The 20,666-nt window shown below is 40.8% G+C and overlaps 1 protein-coding gene across 48 annotated transcripts in view; it reads right to left on the minus strand.

Moving 5' to 3' along the window:
- Positions 1–20,666, minus strand: part of Map4k4 (mitogen-activated protein kinase kinase kinase kinase 4) — a 139,405-nt gene that overhangs the window by 55,657 nt on the left and 63,082 nt on the right. For all 48 annotated transcript variants that reach the window (XM_041655828.1, XM_041655829.1, XM_041655843.1 and 45 more), the window contains exons 4-5: positions 4,639–4,764; positions 2,004–2,114 (exon numbers count right to left, since the gene is read on the minus strand). In XM_041655828.1, the coding sequence (XP_041511762.1) occupies positions 2,004–2,114; positions 4,639–4,764 (237 nt within the window). The remainder of the gene's footprint in view (positions 1–2,003; positions 2,115–4,638; positions 4,765–20,666) is intronic.

Genomic DNA, 20,666 nt, shown 5'->3' on the forward strand with positions numbered 1-20,666 from the left:
GGTTCATGAGTGGAGAAGGTTCCTATTAAAGACGCTCACTGAGAAGGAAACAGTCTGCAGCACTTCAAAGGATGAAGTGCTGCAGACTTGGTCTTCTCTTCAATGTTCCTGGGGTCAAGGGTAACAAAATGCTAAAACAAACACATAATACTTGAGAGGTAAACTGTTCCTCCCAGGTATATAAAAACAGGTCAATCATCTTTGATGTCTGATAATACATCTTATGTCTATAACATTATGCTAAAAGCACAGATTTCTCCACTTGAGAAATCTCTCACCTGCTAAGCATGGTGTTCTACCCTGAAACTACAACACACAGGAAGCCAAAGCAGGAGGCCACAAGTCTAAAGCCACAAAAAAGGTATGTCTATGTTTAAATAGAATAAATAGTCCATCAAGCTCCTCAGATCTGTATCTAAGCAGCTCTGTAGTCCAGTCCTTGCTGCTGTACCCTGCCTGTCACCACGGAGCCTGTACAGCAGCTTTTCCCTTTCGGCCTCAGTTTTCAGTAATATCCATAAAAAGTAAGCACCTGCTATTTTAATAATGGTAAGTCTGAGTAATTATAAAAGTATGGCTCTCCTTCCATCAGCCTCCCTTCCTTACACTGGTTGTGAAGGAAGTTTGATTGAAGACTCCATAAAATATATGAGGAAAGAGAAATCAAACATTTCTCTAGGAATTCTAGTTGGCAGTTTTTAAGTTTGTAGTCTTCTATGAATCTTAAATATAGAAAGTAAATTTAGTTACAATAAAAAAAATGACTAACTTGTTACCAGACTTTAGCAGGAAATAGGAAGTAAAATTTCAGTTTACGTTCAGAGTCTTTATTTTTAAAAAATGGAGGATAAACAATGCAGCCAATTAATTTAAGTGTGTAATTTAGGGGTGAAGGAAAAGAAAAACTATGGTCATGGAATAAAAGACATCCTTTCAACTCTCATGCAGCTTTTAAATATGAAGCCCTGAAAACCTCTGTGCTGTCAGGATGGCTTTACCACTGAAAGGAACCATTTAGTGGCTAAAAAACAGCAATTTAGGAACTTTCTCTGAGCTCATTAGCCAGCTCTGCAATCAGCTGTAACTAACATTAAGCATTAAGACTCACTTCATAAATATTCCAAGAGGTTCTAACAGCTAATGCCAAAGCCCACTGAAGATTCTGGAACCCAGCATTCAGTCCTTTTAGTATTGATCTGTAGCCTCTCCCACAGACACAACATTTCAGGCTCATTTCTCATCTCCTTCCCTCTTATTTCCTTTAAATGCCAAAGAAAGGAACTATTGGGTGCCTTATAATAACAACGAAGTCAAATTCAGAGACTACAGTTACCCTCGGGTATATCTGGAGACTGGTTCCAGAATACCAAAACCTCTAATATATAAATTGCAAACACGCAGTCAGTCAGGCAGTGATGGTGCACACATTTAATCCTAGCACTTGTGTGGCAGAGGCAGGAAGACATCCAGGTTCGAGGCCAGCCTGGTCTATATAGCAAGTACCAGGACAATCAGGGCTACATAAAGAAACCGTGTCTCAAGAAATTATATATATATATATATATATATATATATATATATAAAATATGAATGAGCATGCTCAAGTTCCTCATATTATAACGGTGCAGTGTTTGCATATAAACTATATATATCCTCTTCTTTAGGTCACATTCATAATATTAGGATGGTATAGCTATTATACTGTATTATTTATGAAGTAACGAAAGGGAAAGCCTGTGTACTCTGAACACAGCAATTTGTTTCAAGTATTTTCCAACCACACAAGGCAAGCTCTTAGGTAGGAAACGCTACTTTTTTTTTTTTTAAATCAACCTTTCCACAGAGTGGCAAGTTTCAAACCATAATGTAGAATAAATTAACGAAGTACAGAAAATACTTGGCTACCAAAATAGATAATTATCTCTTGATGGAGAACACACTTGAGATTCAGTTGAGGATGGACACATGATATAGGAATGGGACACTTCGCTTTCCTTACTTACCCTGAGGATTTCTCTGGAGATGTAGGCAATCCAGTCTTCTTTGAGTGTGTTCCCTTTGGTGTTCTTCACAAGGTCTGTGATGGACCCAGCCCCACAAAACTCCATAACAAGCTACAGGGCAGACAAGATAGATGGAAACAATCATAGACCAGACTGAGTACACATTCAAAACAAAACACACAGCCGAATCGCTTGCTCCCCTGAACACCTAGGCACACACCCAATCATGTTGGAAGCATCCAAGTAATAACAGTTGCTTTATACAGAGAGTATATTCACTGTGTCTCTTTGCTGAGAGTATATTCATACAGTCCAGAGGACTCTCACACACATATCTGAGTGGCAAATAACAGAGGTCATTTTGCTGGTCATCATTGCCAAACTAACAGAAATCAGTATTCCAGAAGTTCTTCCTTGAGATGATTTTCAAATTATTTCATAATATTTCCTATGGTACTTCTGAGCAATTACATAGTTCTGAATATATATATCTATCTGAAATAGCTAAACATAATAACAACTACACTTGAAGTTCCTAGAAAATGAACTGAACAATTCTAAAATTTCAATTATGACTGGATTTAGGCAATAGTAACTATTTCATTTCTATTTTCCTTCCCTTTTCTTTCTGCTCCCCCTTTTCCCTTCTCCTTTCTTCTTCCCTCTTTCTCCCTCTCTCTCATCTGTAGTCCATGTGTTTTACTCTGAATGAATGGCCCCCCACAGGCTCATGTGTCCGGTGGTGCTGTTTGAGAGGTTGTGGGACATTTAAGAACAAGTCCTGATGATGGACATATGTCCCTTGCGGAAGGTTTTGAGGTTTTATAACCTGGCCCCACTTCTTGTCTGCTCTCTGCTTTGGGACTGCTGATGCTATGTGAGGAGCGGGCCTCATGCTCCTGGCTGCTATCACTTCCTCATCGTGATGGACGCTGGAACTGTAAGCCAGAATAAACCCCTTTCTCCTCTAAATTGCTTTTGTTGGTGTCTTAACACAATATGCATGTGCAAGGATTGAATCAAAGCACCTTTTCATCTGTATGTGGAGGACAAAGGACTAACTGAGTGAGGTTTCACCATTTTGTTGTTTTGGACTCTGTGTGTGTGTGATTTTATTTATCAGTAAAATATTCTAGGTTCCACAAATGTGAAAGATCATACAACACCTGTCTTTCTATTTGGATGACCTCCAGTTACATCTATTTTCCAGCACATGACATAGTTTTATCTTTCTTTGTGGCTCAACAGAACTCCAGTGTGTATATACTGCATTTCCTTTATCCATTCATCTGCTAATGGGTACACAGTCTGGCTGCAAATGTGGCTATTGTGAACAGTGCTGCAAACAACCCTGTGTGTATCTCCTGAGGCCCATCACACTGGAGCCTGTCAGGTACCTACTTACAGTGTGTAAGTATCTCCTGAGGCCCATCACAATGGAGCCTGTCAGGTACCTACTTACAAGTGGTATATATAGCTGGTCACATGAACTTCCACACTGACTTCCACAGTGGCCAACAATTTACGTTCCTCCAGCAGTGTGTATGAGTTCCCTTCCCCACATCCTCACAGGCATTTGTGACAGCTTCTCCCTGACAGCTACGAATACTGAACACTTTTTCAGGTATTTGTTGGTGATGTGTACTTCATCTGAGGCCTGTCAGTTCATTACCCCATCTATTGATTGGGTTGTTTGGTTTTTGATTTTTTAAATGTATTCTAGATATTAATCCTCCATCAGATGCACAGCCAGAAGAGTTTCTTCTACTCCTCAGACCAGTTTCTTTACTTGACTGTCTCCTCTGTTGTGGAGAACTTTTCAATCTTATGCAATTCCCTTTGTCAACTGTTGGTATTATGTCCTGGACAACTGGGTCCTCTCTGAAAACCCTCGCCTGTCCTCCATCAGTGCTCCTATGCGGTTCTCTAACAGTTTCACAGGGCCAGGCCTTACAGTAAGACCTCTGACCCATTTTCAATTATTTTTGTACATCATGAGAGATAGCAATCTGGCTCCACTCTTCTGAGTGACTTTCCCCAGAGTCCTCTGTTATAGACGTTATTCTCCAAGGTCTGCTTCTGACATCTCTGTCACACATCAGTGGCTATGACTGTGCATATCTGCTTCTGGGTCCTCAGTTCTACCCCCATTCTTCTCTTCTCTCATGTCGGTACCAAGCTGCTAATGCTTTCTACATTAGCCTTTTTAAAATCATTAGAAAAAGCTATCAATCAATCTTCTTGTTCTATAAATCCAATACCTTCAGTTTAGCTCATGCAACTCACACAGATGACGGTCTCTCAGTCATCATTTTGAATATAATTTCTTTTAAGGTTGAATGCATTGGTTTAGGAATTTTTCCTGGAACTTCTGGTTCATAAAATACTACTATCATTAGTGTCAGCAATGACTGATAATACCACACTGTCTTGAGATGTCTATGAAATGGCCTCTCATTCCCCATCTCCTTGCCATACCACAGATATAGGATAAGGAAGGTTAATGATAACAACCCCCTTTGGTTTGGTTTTGCTTTTTTTTCTCTCTCTCCACGTTCCCTGTGAAGTCCTTAATTCCCTTATTACAACAACCACAGACAGAAAACACACCCAAGACTTGCAAAGAGCTACCTACCCAGAGTTGGTCATCATGTCCTGGAGGGCTCTTCTTAATGAAAGCACCATAGTATGTTGCAATATTTCTATGATGAGAATATTTCTTCAGCATATTTATCTCCAGTTTTATTTCTTCCTCTTCATCCTTAAGGAAAAAAAAAAATAAAACAAAACATGGCTTTTGAATGATTTGATTTCCTCCCACACAAACAAAGGTAAAATGACAGGAGGAACACAGACTCCCTTCACTCTCAGCTCACCCTCCTGCAGGTAACTACAAGACAATAAAGAGAGCAATAACCAGTGTGATACACAGCAGGATGGACCAGGGCGGAGTTCCAGCCCCACTCCTCCACCACCTGTGACCTCAGGCTACTGACTCTACTTCTCCGAAAGGCAGTTTGCTCAAGTAAAACCCCACCCCAGTGTTAAATGGTAATTTGACTGCTACTATTTCAAATGATCATTAAGAAGGGCTATTTTCTTTTAGGAAACATTTATGAATAGACTTCAGATGACAACACATGTGTTCCGGGTGTTGTGCGAGGCTCCACTCAGAGGCTGACCTCCTTACACAGGTTGTTTCAGACTAAGCTCTTCCTTGCGTCTGCTGTCATATTAATAAGTAGAGCAGCAGGAAAAGAAGAGAAGATAGGATGAGGAGGAAGAAGGAAACAGACAGACGCATGGGCACAAAAACTTCAGTCAGTTGTTCTGTGAATGACAAAGGCAGAGAGGTCATAGTCTCGCCTCTCTTCACACTTAGGGAAGAAAGTGCATCAATCAACAGGGACATTTTATTTTGTTGCCTGCTACACACACTGACAAACTTCCTGTAAGACAGAGCAGATTATGGAAGTTCTTGAAGTATCTTCCAAATGAAGGAAAATTAGGATTAAAGCGAGAAAACCGTGTGTGTGTTTGTGTGTGTGCATGCGTGCGCGTGCGCACACGTGCGCGCAGGACTTGAAGTGAGAGTCCAGTATAACGGGTAAATTCATGATAAAAATCTCTAAAATTCCTTCTGCACTCCATTGTTACAGCTTCCTTAGATTTCTGCACAAACACACCCACTCGACATTGATGTTCCTCCCTTTTAATGGAATAACTTGAGTAGAATACACAGGTGTGCACACGCATGTCCAGTGAAGTATAGTAAAGTACCCACAAGTGTGTGTGTGTGTGTGTGTGTGTATGAGGCACAAGGTATGAAGATATCAATTGCTTTAGGCTAGCATCTACAGAAGCTCTCTTAAAGACTCAAAAAATATATTAGACTTTATCACTATTATACTCTAAGATAAAAGACAACTATCACTAATTAGATATTAAAGAGAAGACCAAAAGAAATGGAAAAAGGAAAAATACTAATTATAATTTCAGTTATATATTTTACTTTAGAAACCAAACACCTCAGAAGGTTTGCAGTCATCTTAAAGTAGTGAAACTATGAATGGCAGATTTCCTACTGGGTATTATTACCAAAAAAGATATGATAAATGAAAGACACAGATATTAGGATGTTACAGATGTTCTGCAAATACAGTGATTTTATAATTTCCATAGGAGACAACTGTCCACAAGGCAGCAGAGTAAGCTGTCCAAATATAATGCTCTACAATGATTCTCCGCCCTGTAGAGGAAAACCATACCAAATGCATACCACTTCAACAATTGACTCAAACATGGCCGTGTTCAAAGCAGCAATGAAAACTGGGACAATAATTATGGCTATGGTAATTATCTTAATTCTATACAAACTAACATTTAACTTGGCTAATTTAAGAAAAAAATGATTCTATCTAAATTTTTTCTTCAAAGGAACTTTATATTAAAACAAAAAGTAGTATGAACAAAGGCAGAAAGAAATAATGTCTCTAGCAAAACTAAGAATTCTCAATTCATAGAAAGGCTTTAATTGTGTCCTTTACCTATACATGCACACTCATATGTACAGAATAATATATATGAGACATGAGAAGGTCTGCTTACAAAGCCATTCAATGCCTCTTCTGGAACAAGGTCCACAGCTAAACACATGATCCAAAGAGCCCAAAATCCCCTGTTTCTTACATTAGCTGTAGCCAGGAGATCACAGCAAAAACTAAAGATCAGATCATTTTTACTTAAACAAAAAGAAATAAATAAACATATAGAAATTTGGAGTACATTAAAAAAAAGTGCACAGCCAGGTGTGGCTGTGCCAGCCCTTTGAGGCCGCCGCGGTCTACATACAGAGTTGCAGGCCGGGGATACAGTGAGATCTTGTCTTTAAAGAGTATACATGCACAAAACAAAAAGAGTACTTTCAGTAGGCAGGAAAAAGCTAAACATTACCTACAGTTCACTGGTGCAGAGCTGTCCTCGTTCAGGGACATTTTACCCATATATCCCTCACTCCCACCTTCTTCCACTCTCCATCTCGGTTGATTTTTTCCCAGGGTCATTGTCGCATCCCACTACACAAGGGGTTGGTTCTGCTTCTTGGCAGAGAATGAACAAAAGCAGCTCCCTGAAGAGTAATTAAGAATCAGAAGAGTCTGACTGGCTGCAGTGCACTTTTCCTTTGAGTACCAGAAGGCAATTCTTCTAGGATCTAGCTGTTCGTCAAATGCTTCCAAAGGTACTTGATAGTTTCATAACCCACTGGTTAAAAACAAGCACATATTCTCATTATAAGCTTAAATTCAGTACTGTCCAGTGGTCTGAAAATGTTGAATATGTATACTGAGAAATATGATTGGTGTGTTTTCATTGCACTGTTTCTTCTAATTCTAAACATCTTTAGACAAAAACACACTAGTGTGTTCTGTAACTATGTTCACCATCACAAGACTCATGCTGTAACACCTTCGAACTAGGCTGGGAAGCCTGGAATCCCAGCATCTGGGAGGCTGAGGCAGGAGGACTATGCAAGTTTGTAGGCTATATAATGGGACTCATCTCAAAAAGAGAAACTGGGTTACGTCTTAGTCAATGAAATACAAGACCTTAAGTGCACTCAGTTCAACAGTAGCCTTTCTAGAGGACTGGTACATCATCTAGAGAGAAAGTGATCACATTCATTTACTTGCCAAAATATGCCCTTGAGGTCTTAAGGAGTCAAATCATTAAGCCATAAGAAACTCGACTACAAAGAATATTGAGAGGAAATCGTGGTCTCTTTTCCAAAGTACTGTATTAGGATGATGTAATGTAATGGATACTCTAAACATTATCTCTATTGTTTTTATGATTTTAAAATAGATGACTACTGCATATCTAATAAAGACATTCTCCACCACTTATTGTCATTTACTGACTTATTATGAAGACCTAGCCTTGGAGGAAAAAGCATCAGAAATAGAGATTTGCCAGAGGACTTTGAGCCAATTACAACTAGAACCTAAGGACTAATACTGAGTATGCAATAATCTACATTTTCTTTAGACTACAGATATAATGAAGCAAGTTTGAGTTTCAACTTCCCTTTGATCATTGGTTTAAAGTAAGGTTCACGGTTAGAAAGATAGCTCAGCAGTTAAGAACACTGGCTACTCTTCCAGAGGATCCTGATTCTATACCCAGCCCCCACATGGAGGTGCACAACCATTTAGAACTCTAGTTTTAGGGGATCCAATGTCCTTTTCTGGCCTCCATGGTGACCAGGTACACATGTGGTACACAGACTGTATACACATAAAATAAAAAACAAATGTTTTCTTAAAAAATAAGTTTGGTAGTCTTATTTCAACATTTATTAGATACACACACCACCACCACCAAAGTAAACACTGTATTTAAGTAGAAGATACAGCAGTAAACAGGCAGTAAACAGACTTGGGGCTGGCATTTAAAAAATAGCTGAACTGACAAAGCTACACAGAGAAAGTTTAAACTAGACACGTTGTTTAGAGTCCAAATTACTGTGTCCTTCATACTCTACTTTAGGGGAGCCAAGATGATCGCAAATAGGAGGATCTGAAGGATGGGGTGGGGGCTTCTTGGAGCAAAAGGGAAGAGGGCTCTCTTCTGGTTTCCTGCAATGATGAGGCAGCTGCTGACCCCCACTTAGTGAGTTAATGCAGCTGGTGCCAATTAGCATTTTGGCCTCTGACCAACAGGAGCAATTCTCAGAGAAAAGGTCTTTGTCTGGAGCTGGGCTATGACAGTGGGTGAGCTTTCAGTTGGCTATCAGAGGATTGGAGGCTGGGAGGAGCCAACATCTGCACAACATTAATTTGCACAAGCAGCTATGGGTTGTAAATGAGTCAAATGAGAAGCACTGCCCACTTCACCATCTGAGCACATAGGGGTGCAAATTATTACTTTGGCTCTTTGTCTTTTAATGGCCCCTTGGGTGGTGTTCTGAAGATTGTTTTGCAGTGCCTTGAGTATGTTAGGTAAGCGCTCTACCACTGAGCTAACATCTCCAGCCGTTTTTTGTTCCCTTAAAATATGCTTTAACTCCTTATTGTCTCAGTGCTGTCTCATTCCACTGATGGTAGGACTGACAGGCAGACCTCCGGGATGCTAACTGGGAAACAAGAGGACTGAGAAATGTTCTGAGTTTACCATCTTTCCACCTGGCTTCTTTACAAATTTAAATATCAGTTCTTGACAGCTGAACAAATAGAGGGGCAACTGGTGGTCTTTGCAAAACTGGAGAAAAACACTGGTAAAGTGAGACAGTCTCCTGGAGGATTTCTGCACTAAGATGTAAGCATGTTCCTGAAAGAAATGAATGGTTTATAGTCAACTGCTACTTTGCTCTTCCTTATGGCTGCAAGCTGAAAGAAATTAAGATATTTCAACTTACAGAGTCCTGATAGATCTGAGTGTATTACTCAGTTAAAGTCAAGTTAAAGGGAGCACAGACTCAATTAAGTTTAATTTGATTCAAACATAAAAAGTTACACATCTTAAATTCACCATTCAACAATATGTAAATGAAGAAAATTTTACAGATTCTAGAAGAGGATAAATTTTAGAACAAAATTAAGATTATGGAATCAGGTCACAATACTGACAATCTTCAAAACTAACATCCTCATCCAAATCACTGAATACTACAGTAAAAACTCATGAAAATTAATATAACCAAAGTGAAAATCGCATATGCACAGAAGCTTGCTCAAGATATAGAAGAAAAACACCCTTTTGAACACACTCTTTTTATGTAACTGAACCAGGGTGTTTCTTCTGGTAAGGGCTTGGCCTTGAAGCTCTTCTTTGCCTAGTGACACATCTAGTCAGAACAGCCCTGAGTCTTCTACATCCTTTCTCTAACTAAGTTTGCCCCTTGCTGAGTGCTTCAATGAGGCCTTATTAGTCACCTGGTTATCTAGCAGTGTGATTAAAAACAAAACAAGTAACAGCACGAAAGAATGGGACCGACCAGAGATTGCAACTAAAACAACACCACAGTGAGCAGCTTTGGGGGACTGGTGCCCCTATGAACACGATGAAAAAAACACAGAAGCCCAAAGCACACCTCCAAAAGGCACAGCACATGGTGATTTACATCAAGTCCCAATAAAGCACTATTTTTCTAGGTTCTTGAACTAATAGATTGTTTTAAAATTTCGTGTCAACACCCAGACACCAAAGTCAATCCCAAACCATAAGGCAAAATACCATAGGTATAAGTGTTTCTAATGAAACAACCTCAAATAACACAAATTTATTTCCAAAACCAAATTATAATTACACTTCAATGTTTTAAAAGTGATTTTACATCAACTTTTTAAAGGGCCCAAACTGTTAAATTATAAGAACAAAAAGGGATCTAAAAACACCCAGAAACTAGCAAAGCAGTTATGACCTTGGCAACAGATGCAGCTGTCCATAATGTAAATGTGCTATAGACAGGGTGAATGAATACACAAAGGAGAGGAAGAGGAGGAGATTCTACTACAGGCCATCTCTAGGTCAGTTTCTTCTTTAATCTCTTAATCTTCTACATGGCCATGTAATATTTGGCTAATTTTGAAAAACTTACGGTTTATGAAACAGGAATGTGAGTCCTGTGAGAATTCAACAGAACTTTGTCAGTTCTTATGGTCTGCTCCATGTGTGTCTTCCCGTCCCTAATGTTGCAGGATTCTGCCAAACCTAAGACCCTCATAGCCTGGCTAGGACTAGGCCAGAGGCACTACAAGGCCTCAGGCTTGTTCTTTCTTGTCTGCTGTGACCTAAGATCAGCAGTTTCCAAAAGCAAGTCATTCCCAGTAAGAAGCAAGAAAGAGGCTCATCATCCTGTCTTAACTTCTGACTGCCAGAGGCTCCCTTATAGGGATATAGATAGCTTCAGGCCATACAGACACTGTAGACTTTCATGCCAGTGACAAATTCATGAAGCTCCCCATACTACATACAAGAAAGAAAAAAAATACTGTGTATGCTGAATAGTGGTGTTTAAGTCATACAAACACCCAAGTGCAGACTGACAAAGGGAAACTGCAAGGGAGTGATGGGCAGTACCCGTCTGTGACCTCAGGTCACGGGAGCTCCTGTTTACTCACTTGGCATGCTCAGATACAGGCTATGCTCTGAGAAGTATCTGCAATTAGAAAGAATATAGGGAGGGACATCTGCTCCTGGAGGAGATAAAGTATCAAGGGCCAGATGATTTACCCGCCTACTAAAATTAAACAAATCCTGAGGAGGCTAAGATACCAGGTAAGGATGGGCAGTTTTGTGCCTTAAGGGGAGAGTCTAGACTAACCAAGAACAGGAGACTCAAATGGAACAAGAGGAGCCTATGAGCTCAGGGAGTAGAACAGAGTTTGGAAGATCAGCAGCAGCCACATGAATAAACGTCCAGAGAGGAGAGAATTGCACAGATGAAAGCTGTGGAATATGGAACCCTTCTCAGGTTGCAGGACAGCACCGCCACCAAAAAACCACTTGGGGTATGGGAAGAATCCAGTCTTTACCTGGCACCTGTGAGCAGAAACCAGCCCTCACAGAGACAGGAACCGTGCAGACTGCCACAAACCCAACTGAACATCATCCCACAGGACTCTGAAAGCCATGGTCTCAACAGCGGAGAGAAATTAGTCATCGACTAGATGCTGATCCAATCCCAATTTATGGTAATTAACTGAACCCCACCTCTACCGCATGCAAAATCAAGAATATCAAAGCATAAAATATTGTGAATCCAAGAAGGTAGAATTCATGGTGCTGATCTAACTAGAAACTGCCAGGTAAAGAAATTAGAACAAATAACCACAGAAGAGAAGGGGATAAACAACCAACAACCTATTCCTGTTGGTTTTGACTATTGTGCTGGTTAGGAACATGCTCCTGAAATAGCATCACGTGGCTTGATAGGGTGTGCTACATTAACACAACTTGATTTACATGTTTCAGTTCCTCCAGACGATGACAAAGAAAACCCCACAGACCATCTGTCTCCACTTACCTAGTGCTGGGAGAATATAACTGTCTGGACACAATCTCACTATGCGGATCAGACTATCCTGAAACCTACAATCTTGCTGGCCTTAACTTTGATGGAATCAGAGGCATGCAGCACCAGGAACGAATCATGATTTTTAATAAACATTATTATCACACTTAGGAAAAAAAACCCTCCTTAAAATTAATGTACCAAATCACAGCACTTTAATGATTTTTATTGCGTATCAACTGCTAACACAACAATACAGAACCAAAAGTATAGATACCATGGAAACTATTAGACAGTCCATACTGCAAGCAATAATAAAGTGATTTTTAATTCTGACTTTAAAAGTACTAGCAAACAACCAAAGATTTTTAATTAGTTTCTATTTTTAATATAACTGCACAACTTCTTTTTTTCTGCCTAAGATCCTTCCCACTTATCTCACCCCTCCCCACTTTGTTTCCCTTCAAAGTCATGGTCTTTTTCTTTAATATTTTTACACACATGCACACAACAAAAATTCGTGGTCTTATTCTTTACAGCACCTGCTTTCAGAAACATTATCCACCACACACAGCAATGATGATGTTTTTGCTTTAAAAATAACATGAGCCAATTCCTTACACTCAAGTTTCTTTACATCTAAGATAGGGGATCCATTCCAAACAGGTGAGCCTCCCAGTGTTATAAATAATAAATTAGGTTAGCATAAAAACATTTTTACAGTGTACAGCACATAGCAAATATGTGCTGTGATTTTAACTTCAATTATCTTTGCCTTTTTACACTGCATTCCTACAGCAGCCTGTAACACAAAAGCAAGCACTGTTGAACACAGGCACAAATCCTCAGCATGGCCTTCCTGCTAGAAGCAGTGGGCAGACAGGAAATCTAAAACTTACTGCTGGGATGAAGCAAGAAGACAGAGGAAGGATGACACAGGTCAAACCAGCCAATGCCAGTGTAACCTGCTTTATTTCCAACGGCCAGTTAGGCTAATCTCTTGCTAACAATGAATAGCAATTTGAGTCTTAACTATATATACTGTTACTTCTATTCATACAATGACACACACACACATACACACACACACACACACACACACAAAACCCTGCAAGTGTTCCTTCTTAGAAAAACAGGAAAGATGACTATAATCTACAGATATCAAAGAAACTGGTAAGGAAAGATAATTGTATTTACCCAGTGTTGATGCTAGTCCTGCTCAACAGTGCTACACCAGGGAGTCCCACTACCATGAACTCTACTGCAGCCGCTCCCTTAAATGCATGCTAGGGTATGTTCTGAACACACCGCACAGCTGTTGATACTGAACACTGTGTGTATCTTATCAAAGAATAGTTGTCCTTTCAAATGTGATTTTAAAAGATATACATAAGACAACTGTTTAAGATGTGAGATTTTGTTGGATATAAAAGTAAACTTTTACAGGATTCACATGATCCAATTCAAAAGGGCAAAGAAACTATAACTCGTGAAGTTTTGAAAACAGAAGTTGGTTAAGCCTACTACTTTACTACTTCATAACCCTACTAGGCACTGCAAGAAAGCTGCAGAGCAATTACTGAAAGTAAAAGAAAAGCAGACCTCTACCTTAGATAACTAGGAAGGGAGGTGACTGGAACACTGTTTGACGATGGATCATAACACAGAACTCCAGGGCAGCCGACGGCATGCACATTTCAGTCTGGTCTAAAAGCGGCTCACTAACCTGAGATAGGCTCTTTAGTCCCTTCTTCCTCCTTCTGTTCTGAAGTCATGGCTACAGTGCAAGTACACAGACAGACAGAGGCAGTGGAACTCTCTGGAAGAGAGGTCTGGGAGCAGAGCCTCAGAACAGCTCTCCGTCCCGCCAGCAGACGAGTGATGCCACCCCCTAATAACACAGCCATCTCTCCCCAGAGACCCTCTCTTGGCACTCTACATGACCATAAAGCAAAACACATGGTAAGAGTTTGTCTGGAGTCTCCTGAGGTTGGCCAAGTCAGAACAATTGTTTTAAAAATGGAACTCTCACAGGAGACAAGAAACAGAACTCACTTGTCAGAAAGAGGACCACCTACTATCCCATGTCTGCACTCAAGGTAGTGGGACGGCAGAACTGGGTTTCTGCATCAAAGGAAAATTAAATCTATCACCATCATACATACATATACACACACAGGGAAAGGGAGGGAAGGAGACCAAATGACATTACCTCCTCAACAATACATACTGGTTTATAGAGCCTAGAATTTAAGCCAATTAGTTATATGCCGAAATGACTATTCCCCAGTCAAGACCCTGAAAGACAATTACCGACTTAAATTCCTAAGTAAAAATCTGCCTTGTTCTTCCTCCTCCCACCAGTAATAAACGAGAAGTATAAGAAGATTGAGGAGACCATGTCACTTTCCTTGCCAGCCTTTTAAATGCATTCTCCTGCTTGCTGATAGAGTATTTTCAATTTCCATGTTCACACTGAGGGTCAGCTTCACAGCTGAAGCTGAACTGGAACAAGGGAGCATGCACAGGGCAGGGATGGACACTATGCAACAAACATCAACAGACTCTGCAGCACAGGGACAGACAACAGCCACTGGCTCCCCAGGAAGATGATGACAGACAAGAGACTGAAGATGGTGCTTGAGATAATCTTACAGCATCAAGTCATCCAGAACATGACTCACAGCATCCAAAATGAAGCAGACATGGAGGGACAGACAGACACGGACACACAACACACACACTCCTACAGGTTAGAACAATTATATTCACGCTCAAGCCCACACTAATGAACCTATCAGACAAAGCAAACGTGTAAGGAGCAGAGGCTGCACCCCGCACATTTCGCACCTCATCTTTCTATGAAACACTACAGTCTTGCCTAAAATATGGCAGCAGAGAAATGCGGCTTCTGTTTGCAGTCAGCTGACTAGAATTAGACAGGCTGGGAAAAAGAAGCAGCTGACCACTCTAACGCTGAGCACACAGCTCATCAAGTTAAGTGACTTCACTTAAGATTACGTCCTTGATTATGTGGGAAACAGATTGTAAAATCTTGAGATAAGAACAACCCATCCAATGCAAGAACTAGTGAGGTTAACTATTACACATTAACCATGGGCATACATGAGCTTAATATAGAAAAAATAATACAAGCACATAAATGTGCACTGTATAGTTTTGAAAATGTTAATTATATAAAGAAAATACCCATAGTGGTATTGAGGAAAATTATTCTTTCTTTTTTGTTTGGTTTTGTTTTTTGAGACAAGGTTTTGTGTATCCCTGGCTCTCCTGGAACTCACTAGCTAGACCAATATGGCCTCAAACTCAGAGATCTGCCTGACATTGTCTCCTGAGTGCTTGGATTGAAGGTGTGTGCCACCGCCACCACCCAGTGAGGGTAAATTTTCTAAAGATCCTTTTTTAAAATGTACAAGAGTTACTAAGAACACATCTCTGGAGGGCTGGAGAGATGGCTCAGAGGTTAAGAGCACTGGCTGCTCTTCCAGAGGTCCTGAGTTAAATTCCCAGCAACCACATGGTAGCTCACAACCATCTGTACTGAGCTCTGGCGCCCTCCTCTGGCGTGCGGGCATACATGGAGGCAGAATGTTGTATACATAATAAATAAATCTTTTTTTTTTAAAAAAAAAAAAAAAGAACACAGCAGTTCTCAAGAAATCTAATCCAAACCAAATTCACCCTGAGATTAGCTGAAGCTTTCACTGCTCTTTGCGTGCTTGGAGCACAGGGAGTTAGCACAGCCGGAGTACACATGCACTGTACAGACAAGCTACCTGCACAGGAGCATAGAAATACAGTAACACCACGTCCAACTCACTGAAATCCTTAGGGCTTCATGGAAAAATCAAAAGCCTATTGGATTTTTAAATCACGTGCCTCTCTCCTTTGCTAATTAAGTATAATTGGCATTATTCTATTACTTTTCATCCAGCTGCAGAGAACGCTCTAAACCAGGTGTTTTAGTACTGATGCTCCGCTGGTCACAGACACCATGCTGCAGCTCAGCTTAGTGACTGTCATCTTCCAGTCATCTTCCTTCCCTGGTGTATGACGAAATAGGATCAATCTACATCACCTGGGCTCAAGCGTCCACATCAGGAGAACGGTTAAAAATGGGTAGGTTTCAGTCATGGGTTATATGCTTCCTTCTCTACAAGTTAAAATAATAAAGGTGATGGCAATTGTCTTGCCCTTTTAGGAATATCTGTGAAGGAGAGCACTCATTAAACCTTCAGTATAGACGGTGGTAATGAAGAGTCACCTTCCAAGACCCTGGGCGCCAACCACAAAAGTAACTACAAGAAAGAAGTAAAAACTGTCACTAAAACTGGTCTGGTCTTTCGGGATTCACAACCTAAAGACAGCTGCCTAAGAGCACAGACAGAAGGACTATGCGTGGACTGGCTATGCACGCTGTTTACAAGCTACAAAACAGAGCTCACTGTGAGGAGGGAAATGGGGGGGGGTGTATCTGAAATACATTAAGGGACATATTTGAGATGAGGTAAGTTAAGGAACTCACCTTCTGAATTATTTAAACATTTCCTGGAATAAACACAAAGTTCTGAAATTAAATGTAACCATAAGGTAAGCAAATGACCAAGTAGAGTCCTTTGAGTGTCTGGCAGTAGTAAGAAATACTGGGAACAGTCAGAAGCTAAGCAACTGAGGAACGGCCCAAGGTAAGGGGAAATCCATGTTCTATCTCTAGGTGATACGTGACCTTAAGACTTCACTAAATATACATAGATCCTGAAGGAGCTGGGGAGGGGACAGAATATGATCAAAATATATTTCATGAAAAAAATTAAGCAAAAGTATTTTTAAAATCTACTGAAGCACTTTCCACTGTTTTCTCCTCTTCCATACAACTTAATGAAAGACCACAACTTTCTTTAGTTCTAGGGCAAAGGTAGTCCAGAATCTCTACTAGAGAGTAGGAATTAGAGAAGAGTCTATGTGGAGTTCAGCTGGCATTGTCAGAAGGGAAACAGCTACAAAGACAATGCCCACCTATTTTGTATAAACATCTCTCATTCACAAAAGAAATGGTCACCCCCAGGAAGTACTGCATCACCCGGACAGCTACTGCCCTCACTGCTGCTCTCTATGAGGGACAACAAAAAGTCACAGCACCAACACAATGGCTACAGCAATCTCTGTCTCTCCAGGCTCTGTGAGAGCTATGGAGATAGGATCAGAGTGAGCCAACAGGGTAGGATGGTGAGATCTCAGGCTGGCTTGGGATGTTGTTTGGCTCTAGCTCCCTCTGCCACTATCTTGATTCCTTCCCAACCTCCACAAGGGAGAAGACAAGCTGCCAGCTCACAGGGTTAGGCGAAAAGTTACCTAGTCTCCCAGAAGATATGGAGGAGACATGGAGTGTGGCTCAGAAGGAAGACAAAAGGGCACTGTGTAGAACTGTTGCTGAAGAATAGGGCTAACAGTGGCTGTTTATACTGTCAGCTCCAAACTAAAGCTCAGGGCCTGAGTCTAACAAGCTTCACTGGTAGATGAAAATGCCCAGTTGTCTGTGGAAGAAAGTATGTCTGCCCTATGTGCCCTCAGGGCATCGGAGGTCTACACTCCTCCAACTTCACTAATACATCTCCCCACACCCATGCTCATCTTGCTTTGTAGTCTCATGCTCTAAAATAACATGGTAAGGAGAAAGAACAGAATAATGGAAGGACAAAAGACAGATATAAAAAAAATATTTAGTCGTACAAAATACATTGAGTAATTTTTATTTATTTATTTTACTTTAAAATAAACTTCAACTAAAATATGTAGACATCCAATCTGATTGAAGTGTTCATTAACACTAGGCATATCCTGCCACAAAAAGCTTTTTAAAAAAATAAAGAATAAATGTTCTACAGCATAGTTAACTATTCTAGTTCACTGCAGTAGCAAACATGCAATAAGAGCACCGGGAGGCCTTAAAATATCTTCAGCAAATGGTGTTTTCTGGGCTGGAGAGGTGGCTTGGTTAAGAACACCAGTTGCTATTTCAGAGGACCTGGGTTCAATTCTCAGCACCCACATGGCAGCTCACAACGGTCTCTAACTCCAGTTCTGGAGGATCCAGAGCCCTCTTCTGGCCTCCACTGGCATACATGCACATGGTACAGACAAATGTGCATGTAAAACAAACATACAAATAACATACAATGATAAAGTAACTTTTAAAACGGTATTTTAATGTACTGAGAGAGAACAATGAAGCAAGGAAGCGTGGCTTATCAAGTAAAAAGTACTTAACTAGATGCTTTAGCCCTGATAAAAAGCCTACAAGATCGGAATTATTTTTCCATTCTATATACAAGTAAACTGAAACGTTATCTTGTTTAATCCTGAGTAATATTCTAAGGAATGATGTAAGATTGCCTGTCTCCAGGAGAAAGCAAGGACATGAACATAAAATACTAGAGGTTCACAACTGTAAACTCAACTTGAAGGGTACTTATGTTCTTCAAATGGATGTCTACAGGTAAAAGGCTAAGGCATTTTCTATTCATTCAGCAACAAAGTCTTTGTCTTCTTAACAAGGTCCAGCCTATTTTATTTGGGGCAATCTTCCTGTCTCCAAAGTGCTGGAATTATAGACATGGTCAATTTAATAATTTCTTTCTTGGGACATGAAATGTAAGTGTGAAAGTATAAAGAACATAGCATGTTACTATTTATGATTGTTAGCATTTCTGAGTTTTTTTGTGTGTGGCAGGGTGTATTGTTTTGTTTGACATAGGGTTTCTCTTTGTAGTCCTACCTGTCCCGGAACTCACTCTGTAGACCAGGCTGGCCTCAAACTCAGATCTACACCTGCCTCTGCCTCCCCCATGCTAAGATTAAAAGCCTGCACCACTATACCTGGTGATTGTTAGCATTCCTAATTAATTACGATATCTGCAATTATAAAAAGGATATGAAAATAAGATTAATTTTCTTGGCCAAAGAAACCAATATTGTATGCAAGTAATTAATGGTGCCAACCATTGGAGTCTTAATGTGAAATGTTTTTCATAAGCTCATGTGTCTGAAAATTAGACCCTAGTAGGTGGGCACTATTTAAGAAGATTATAAAACTGTTAGTTTTGCTGGAGAGAGTAGGTAAAGGGGGTGAACCCCGTTCCATTTCCTGTTCATATCCTGCTCCCCAAGTACAGATGCAGTGTGGCCTGCCAGCCTCCCACCCGACACTGCTCTTCCTCAAACTGTGAACCAGAACAGACCTTTCCCCTTCTGTCACAACACACAAGGGAGCCAGGAGAAAATCAGTGCTGAGAAGTCAAGCCATCGCTGTGGCAAATCTGACCGTGTATGACAGAGTGTGTGACGAATCCATACACTCTGGGAGGAATGAGAAGTTCGCTGTGCAGGTGAAAACCCCTATAATGTTATAAACAGTGCTTACCAGGGCATTTCGGTCAGAATATGGAAGACTAGAATGCATAGAGAAATGTGACAGTGGTGTCCTAACTCATAAGGTTTACCCTTCAGGGAAAATAAGGACTCTTAGGAAGTCAGACAGAAGCCATCATTGTAATGGCTGCACACCATTACAGAATCTGGCTGCATTATGTTCATGTCCCAAGACACTGAATAAGGACGATTTAAAAGTAATGGACTAATATGTTTGGCAGAGGGGGTTTCAAGGCAGGATAGCATTATTTTTTAGGTCATTTTCTTCTGCTTCACCTATATTTGGTTGTTCAAGTCTTGCTGTTTTAGGGCCACTAGTTTTTATTGGTGTCTTGTTGCTCTTTGTGGTGTTGAATGTATTCTTGTCTTATCTACCCATCTTTTCCTTTGATTGGTGTAGCTGGGACTGTCTATATCTCTGGTGATCAATCTTCCAGATGCCAGTGGATCCTAGGCTCAGATGGTTGTTCCTCGTAGTGCAGTCAGGGCCAAGGTTCCAGTCAGCCCTGGAGGTCACTTGGTGTTCCTGAAGGTTGCTCAGAGCTCCTGGGGGGGTCGATCTGCAATACTGAGGTTCATTTGGGCCTGTTTCCAGGGTAGTTGCTTGCTTCGGGCTGCTTCCACTAAGGTAGCTGCCATGGGCCTGCTCCAGCAGAGGTCGCTGGCTCGGGCCTGCTCCCTCAGAGGTCGCTCCCTTGTCGCCCATTCCTTTCTTGCTCCTTGCTCTTTTCTTCTGTTTATTCTCTCTGCCTGCCAGCCCCACCTATCCTCTCTCCTGCCTCATTATTGGCCATTCAGCTCTTTATCAGACCATGGGGTGTTTTAGGCAGGCAAAGTATCACAGTTTCACAGAGTTAAACAAATGTAAACAAAAAAATGCAACACATCTTTGCATTATTAAATGTTCCACAGCATAAACAAATGTTAATGCATCTTAAAATAATAGTCTACAACAGACTCACGTCCAAACACCCCAGAGCATAACCAAGTATACTGGGTGAAGCAGGCCTCCATTTCCCCACTCAGTGCAGCTGGTGCTGGAGCTGGATTCACTCAGGCTGCCAAAAGTTAACTGAGGGATAGAACCATGCCTTAGTCTTCCCATCCATACCATTCCTCCCTTCTGAGTCTGCATCAACCATTAAGTTTCTCCTAACAAGTCTCAGTCTGATCCCTCCCGGCCCCCAGGAACTAGCTTT

Source organism: Microtus oregoni, unplaced genomic scaffold (genome assembly GCF_018167655.1).
Source record: "Microtus oregoni isolate MIOR12 unplaced genomic scaffold, Mior012 000007F_ref0000211, whole genome shotgun sequence".
Lineage (NCBI taxonomy): Eukaryota > Metazoa > Chordata > Mammalia > Rodentia > Cricetidae > Microtus > Microtus oregoni.